The sequence below is a fragment of the Platalea leucorodia genome (assembly GCF_965183815.1).
Source record: "Platalea leucorodia genome assembly, contig: HAP1_HAP1_SCAFFOLD_436, whole genome shotgun sequence".
NCBI lineage: Eukaryota > Metazoa > Chordata > Aves > Pelecaniformes > Threskiornithidae > Platalea > Platalea leucorodia.
The window spans coordinates 39,204-46,931 of NW_028121151.1; the positions used below are offsets into that span (position 1 = coordinate 39,204).

Consider the following 7,728-nt stretch of genomic DNA (forward strand, 5'->3'; position numbering starts at 1 on the left):
AATATGATTCTATTATTCTCTTTATGTGTCTTTCAAAAATCAGCCAAGTATGTTTTGGCTGAAACAGTCCAGGAAGTTTTCCAGACAAGTAATTCTGTTAGCAGATCTGATGAGACGATAAATTCCCAGAAAAAGGCGTAGATGCAGGCGAACACTTTTATGTGGGCAGCTGTTTGTATGCTGAGCATCTTTTTACTCCGCAGAGCTTATCTTAAATGAAAACTCAGAATATGGGCTTTATATGATTTGATGAAACAAACGTAAGTGCATGAACACTTTTATTAATTTAAATTTGTTTAGGTTTGGATTGTACTTTTGCAGGGTTAACAATGAAAAGAATGTAGGTAGATCACTGCTGCTTGAGTCAAACCAGTAGGTGGCAAGCCACACGATCTCCGTATCACCTAGCTTAGAGCACCAATAATTAAATGAATTTCGGTTAATTCCAGCTATCCAAAAATTTGGTCATTGTATACTCACTTCATTATCAATGATACCACCAAGCCTGGCATCCTTGGACGTCCATCTTAGAAGGAAAGAAATTGTGCTTCTGTCTTGTGCTGCGTTTCTCATCATTAAATATAAAGTGACTCTAAGATGACTGGCTCAAATGTAGATGTCTATAGACACTTAGATGCTGAAGTTAACTGGGAGACATCTGGCCCATCCAAAGTGAAATTCTCCTGTCTCATCATAGATGCCACTGTTACGCTAAGGTGACCTGCCCTTTGGAGGTATCCATCTCTTTCTGTATAAAATAAACACAGAATGGTTATCTGAAATTTGTATGTCTATCTTCTGTTCACCTAATTTAGAGAAGATGAATCCCAGCCTGTGACTGTTAAAAATGATCTTGTACAGGTTCCCCAGCTGAGATGTTTTACACTGGGGTCACTCTCATATCCAATCCAAGTTTCGCCTCGTGTTTTAAACCCCATTTTACTTGCAACTGTAGCTATTTCTGAGACCACAAGTCTGTCCCAAGCTACTAATCCTTTTGTAGTGTAGGTTTTTGCGTTTTTTTTTCTCTTTTAGGATGGGACCCGTTGAGGAAATGAAGCCAGGAAACCAAACCGTCACGACTCACTTCTTACTTTGGGGGTTTGCCTTCCATGGCAAGATGCAACTCCTGTTTTTCACGCTGATTTCCATCATGTTCCTGGCCATCTTGATAGGAAACTTTCTCATTGTTGTGATCACAACCATTGACCCTGTCTTACACATGTCCATGTACCACTTCCTAAAGAATCCTGCCTTGACAGAGACCTGCTACAGCCTGAGCATTGTCCCCAAGATGCTTGTGATTCTGCTGGTGGAGAGAAAAATGATTTCCTTCACATCTTGTGCCTTGCAGCTCAACTGCATTGTTCTTTTTGTCACCTGTGAGTGTTTCCTCTTAGGTGCAATGGCTTATGACCGGCAAGCGGCAATATGCCATCCAGTGCTTTATGCCACCGTGATGAACAGGGATCGCTGCTTCAAGATGGCCATTAGGTCTTGGCTGTCTGGTGTCCCTGTGACTCTGGACTTCACGACATGGTTATTCACCCTGCCCTTCTGTGGGAGAAATAAGGTCGATCATTTCTTTTGTGATGTTTCTCCTGTGTTGAAGCTGGTGGGTGCAGACACAGCCTTGCTTGCACTACTGATTTTTATTGCTATTGTCATAATAGTGACGATTCCCTCTTCTCTGATAGCCATCTCTTACCTTCACATTATCCATGCAGTTCTTCAGATACCCTCAGCTGTGGGCCAGAGGCGAGCCTTTTCCACCTGTGCAGCTCACCTGGTGGTAGTGACTCTTTTCTACAGCACAGCTGGCATCACTCACCTGCGACGCAAGTCCAGCCTCTCATCCAGCATGAAGAAAATGGTTTCCCTGTCTCACGCAGTTGTCACCCCCATGCTCAACCCCATCATCTACGGCTTGAGGAATCAGGAAGCCAAGCAAAGCCTGAGCAGATGCATCGACAAGTGGTTACTTAGGAAGCAGATGGCTGTTTTTTCTCCATCCAGGCGATGGATCCCTTGTAGCTGCACAGAACATAAGTGTTTCCCTAGTAAAAGAATTAAATGGAATTTATGAATGAAGTGAAATGCCTTTCAAAAAGACCCATGCTACTTTAGCAATCCTTTGCTGTTAAATCCATAAAATATCTGGCCTTTTTTACTCGGTGTATTAGAACAAATAAATTGTTGTTACCTCTGGCCTCACAAACAAATAAGTAAACCTGACTCAGCGTAGGAATATTACAAAAGTGGATTATAAAATTCTTATCCTCCCCCATCATTCTACCTCTATGTCCATAAGTATATGATGTCTCTGGCTTGGGAAAAAAGAAGTTTGTTTTCCTCTCCATGAAAGCAGAAGTGATAGCCTGCAACTTTTCCCCCTCAAAAAAAAAAACAAACCAACAAACACCTCAAAAATGAGTTGAGAAACAAGCTAGTACCTTATGATTGGAGGGGAGGAGCTGTGTCTCCTGGAAGTGTCCTTCCTACTGATGGGAGAGACCGGGTTCAAGTCTAGACTTGATCTGATTTTTTTCCCTCTCAGAACAAAGATCTCTTTCCCAAACTAGCTAGTAACTTGCTCAGTTCAAAACAGAAAGGGTAAACTGAAACATTGTCAGCCAGCTGCAGTAGCTTTGTTGTAATTAATTCCCTCCTCATGTTGACTGAAAGAAAGCTATGGGAGAGGATTGTTTCTTAATCATTGAACCTGATACTTTCTGTCTGATTCTTTTTCTGGCTTGCCAGATGGAGTGTTCATCAAAGTGAAATGTGACTTGCACTTTTATTTTCTCTCTGCTTATTTCGATCTAACTTCAACCCCAATTCTGGTCTTGCTTATATCTGAGCAGCATTTTCTCTTCCAATTTGTGTGATTAATACCTAATTTACACCACTGTCTCTTAGACCAGAAGTAACAAAGGCACTCTACCACAAATACAAAAGGACAATTACACAACTCCTGGTGTATTGGGTGTATGTGGCGAGGTTTTGGTAGTGGGGAACAGCAGCTCATGGAAAGCTCATGCTAGAGCAGGTTTATCCTGAAGGACTGCAGCCCCCAGAGAAGGCCCACACTGGAGCAGGGGAAAAGCGTGAGGAGGAAGGAGCAGCAGAGGCAAATGGTTATGAACCGACCACAACCCTCCATTCCTCATACCGCCTGCGCAGCTTGGGGCTGGGAGGAGGTAGAAGATTTGGGAATGAAGGAGTGAAGTTGAGCCTGTGAAGAATAATGAGGGGTGGGGGAAAGGTGCTTTAGTTTTGTCTTTGTTTCTCACCATCCAATCTATTTTAATGGGCAATAAATTAAATTAGTTTTCCCCAAGTCAGTCTGTTTTGCCCGTGATGGTAATTAGTCAATGATCTCCCAGTTCTTACCTCAATTCAAGAGCTTTTTCATCTTATTTTCTCCTCCTGTCCTGTCCTGTGGAGGAGGGGGCATGAGAGAACAGCTAGGTGGGAGTCTGGCTGCAGTCCAAGGTCGACCCACCACAGTAGTATGAGTTACAAGTGTTGGTAAGAGGGGATTTTGGGAATAAGAAACAGATAAAATGGGAAATAAAAAGAAAGGTATGGGGTAGAAGGATGAAATATTTTAATGCAGTGTGGGTTAGGTAAGAGGAAAGGTTTGAGTAGGCTATAGAAATGAAACAACATGTGAATGGGATGGTCAGAGGATCCTTCGATGTATCAGATAATGTTGGACCTGAGCACAACACAGATGGTGTGGAATAAGGGGTGGAGATTGTACTGTGTCTGGCTGGGATGGAGTCAACTTTCTTCATAGCAGCCCCTATGGTGTGTGCTTTGCCTTTGTGGCTCAAACACCAATATTTTGGCTGTTGCTCAATAGTGCTTGTACCGAGTCAAGTCTTTCTCTTCAGTCCCACCCCCCACAAAGACCAGTAGGCTGGGAGTAGGGAAGAGGCTGGTAGGGGGACACAGCCAGGACAGCTGACCCAAACTGCCCAAGGGGATATTCCGTACCATATGTTGTTTTGCTCAGCAATAAAAGCTCAGGGAATGCAGGAGGAAGGGGGAATGTTCATGGTTAAGGTGTTTGTCTTCACAAGCAACAGCTAGGCATGCTGAGCCCCTGCTTCCTAGGAAGTGGCTGGACATCTGCCTGACGACGGGAAATAGTGAATTAGTTCATTTTTTGCTTGTGTGTACGGCTTTTGCTCTCCTTATTGAACTGTCATTACCTTGATCCACGAGTCTTTTCACTTCCCTTTGATTTTCTCCCCACGGGAGAGGGGAGTGGGCAAGAGGTAGGAGGCTTACACAGTTGCAGAAAAGAATAAACTGAGTCACTTGGCCTTTTGCAGTTAACCCACTCCCTCATACAAACAGTTTTCCACTTTTACTTCTGCGTTCAGTAAATACCTTGTGCTTGTATAAACATGTCTTCAGTTGAAACATATCCTCCCAAAGCTCCTGTTTGTGGTGTTATGCTGGCATGGAGCCTGAAGTCACCGCATCCTGACACTTTGGTTCTCATTTGGACAGCGTGAATCTCTCCTCTGAACATAGCGAGTAGTCATGGGCCATTAAACAAAGCTAGCAAAGGCAGTGTAGACATAGCCTATATGGTGAAAAAATTTGAACGCCTTTGTAAGGATATGTGGAAGGGCAGTGCCTGCTCCTTTAGAACTACCTGGTCAAGGACCTTTTTCAATGCAACAAGGGATGATGAGAAAGGGAGGAAGCAATGAACAAGAACTTACAGGGACACAAATCTGACCGACAAATGATAAGGGAGACAGTGAGGAGAACCCAACCTGGTCAATCAATGACCCAATGAAGGGGAAACAAAGGGAAGGTAGACTGAAGAGGGTATAAAATGGGCTGGTCACATGTAAAACGGGGCCAGTCAGTGCACTTGTCTGGCTAAGCGCTGCACCTCATCTCCACAGTCTGTCCCATCATCTTATATGTTCTTATTAAATCTTTTCTCAGCTACCGCTGGGCCCTGTGTGTCTGTGAGTGAAAATTTGTACCAGCTGGAGTCAGACTGGGGGTGTGGATGCCCTGCAGCCTGTGGTGTCAGCTACTGGAGCGAGTGAGGTCACAGAAGGAGAATAACCAAAACTGTCTTAGAATTTGAGTGGTATGTAGGGCAGCCAAATCTCTGTATTGCTCCTACATGTTTGTGTGGGAGGCTGTTTTGCTTCAGAAAGGTGGTATCCTGGTATGGACCCCTTGGGGTGACTCCTGACTCCCCTGGCTCAAACAAGAAAGGAAGTGCATAGAAGGTGGAAACAGGGACAGGCAAACCAGAAGGAATATGGACCATGCAGGGATGGAGTTAGGAAAGCCAGCGCCCAGCTGGAGTTGGAACTAGCAAGGTACTGGAAGAGCAAGAAGAAGAGTTTCTAGATGTACATTGACAGAAAAAGGAAGGGTAAGGAAAATGTAAGTCCACTGGTCAATGGGCAGCAGACCTCGTGACCTAGGACATTGAAAAGGCTGGGGTATGCAATGCCTGTTTTGCCTTACATTTCACTGATAAGGTGTGCCTTCAGGGTCCCCAGTTCCTTAAGCCTACTAGCAAAGTATGTGGGAGCGAAGCAGCATGAGCAGGATAAGAAGACACAGCTAGAGCACTTAGGTCAATTGTACATACAAAAGTGCGTGAGACTGGATGGGAAACACCCAAGGGTTGTGTTGAAGGAACTGGTTGATACCCCTGCAAGTTCACTCTCTTTTGTCTTTGAAAGGTCATGGTGACCACAGGAGGTCCTGATGCCTGGAAAAAGGCAAACGTCACACCCCTCTCCAAAAAAAGGCAAGAAGAAGGAGCTGAGGAACTACAGTCTCACCTCAGTACCTGGGAAGGTGATGGAATAAATCCTTCTAATAGCCGTTCTGAGGTACATGAAGGACAAGAAGGTCGTTGGGAACAGCCAGCATGAATACAACAAAGGCAAATCAGGCCTGATCAATCTGACTGACTTCTATGATGAGATAACTGTCTGGACAGACATGGGAGGGCAGTGGATGTTGTATACCTTACTTTGAGCAAGGCCTTCAGTACAGTCTCCTACAGACTCCTTACATCTAAATTTGGAAGATATGCACTGGGCAAGTGGGTAATAATGTCAATGGTCAGGATTGCCAGGCTCAAATGGCTATGTGGTAAGAAGTCCTGCTAGCAGCTAGTTACTAGTGGTATTTCTCAGGGATCAGTACTGTGGCTACTACAGTTTAATTTCTTTATTGACAATCAGAATGATGGAATAGAGTGCACTCTCAGCATGTTTGCTGATGCTTCCAAACTGGAGGGAGTGGTGATGCATTGGAGGGAAGAGCTGTCTTCAGGAGGACATTGACAGGCCAGAAAAATGGTCTGACTGGAACCTCCTGAGGTTCAACAAAAGCAAATGAAAACTTGCACATCTGGGAAGAAAGGAACAACCCCACGTCACAGGGCAGGCCAGGGGATGTCGGGTCCTGCACTTGGACCACAACAACCCCATGCAACGCTAACAGGCTTGGGGAAGAGTGGCTGGAGAGCTGCCTGGTAGAAAAGGACCTGGGGGTGTTGGTCGACAGCCGCCTGAATATGAGCCGGCAGTGTGCCCAGGTGGCCAAGAAGGCCAATGGCATCCTGGCTTGTATCAGGAATAGTGTGGCCAGCAGAACTAGGGAAGTGATCGTCCCCCTGTACTCGGCACTGGTGAGCCCACACCTCGAGTACTGTGTTCAGTTTTGGGCCTCTCACTGCAAGAAAGATACTGAGGTGCTGGAGCGCGTCCAGAGAAGGGCAACGAAGCTGGTGAAGGGTCTACAGCACAAGTCTTATGAGGAGCCACTGAGGGAACTGGGGTTGTTTAGTCTGGAGAAGAGGAGACTGAGGGGAGAGCTTATCGCTCTCTACCACTACCTGAAAGGAGGTGGTAGCGAGGTGCGGGTCGCTCTCTTCTCCCTAGTAACAAGCAATAGGACTAGAGGAAACAGCCTCCGGTTGCACCAGGGGAGGCTGAGATTGGATATTAGGAAAAACTTCTTCACCGAAAGGATAGTCAGGCACTGGGACAGGCTGCCCAGGGAAGTGGTTGAGTCCCCATCCCTGGAGGTATTTCAAAGATGTGTAGATGTGGTGGTTAGGGACGTGGTTTAGTGGTGGATTTGGCAGTGTTAGGTTAACAGTTGGACCTGATGATCTTAAAGGTCTTTTTCAACCTAAACAATTCTATGATTCTATGACTGGGTAGAAAGCAGGTTTGCAGAAAAAGCAGCTTTTGGGCGTTTGGTGGGCAAGAAGTCAAATGTGTGCCAGCAGCATGTTCTTGCTGCAAGGAAGTCCAAATGCATCTTGGGCTGCACTGGCAAGAGCACAGGCAGCCGGTGGAGAGTACCAATCCTTCCCCTCTCTATGGCACTTCTGAGATCACATCTGGAAGAATGTATCCAATCTTGGACTGCCCAGTACTGGAAAGACATTGCCTAGTGGAGCAAGTCCAGTGGGGGAACACAGGGACACCAGGGTGATTAGTGGTCTGACACACTTCAAGGACCAGGAGGCTCTGGGAGACTGGGTTTCTTCATCCTTGTCCCTCCCTAGGGGAAGGAGATCATATTGCTATCTGCAACTACTTAGTGTGGGTGTGGATTCTCTTAGAGACAATGGGGGCAAGTATTTCTCAAAGGAGCGCAGTGATAAGATGCAAGGTGATGGGCGCAAGTCGGAACATGGGAAATTTGGATTAG

The 7,728-nt window shown here is 45.7% G+C and overlaps 1 protein-coding gene across 1 annotated transcript; it reads left to right on the forward strand.

The window, feature by feature from the left end:
* Positions 1-1,036: 1,036 nt before the first annotated feature.
* LOC309604181 (olfactory receptor 10A7-like) lies at positions 1,037-2,086 on the forward strand (the record flags this gene model as incomplete). Its single annotated transcript, XM_082339113.1, has 1 exon — positions 1,037-2,086. One exon carries the CDS (start codon positions 1,037-1,039, stop codon positions 2,084-2,086), a length of 1,050 nt encoding a protein of 349 aa, XP_082195239.1.
* Positions 2,087-7,728: the final 5,642 nt, after the last annotated feature.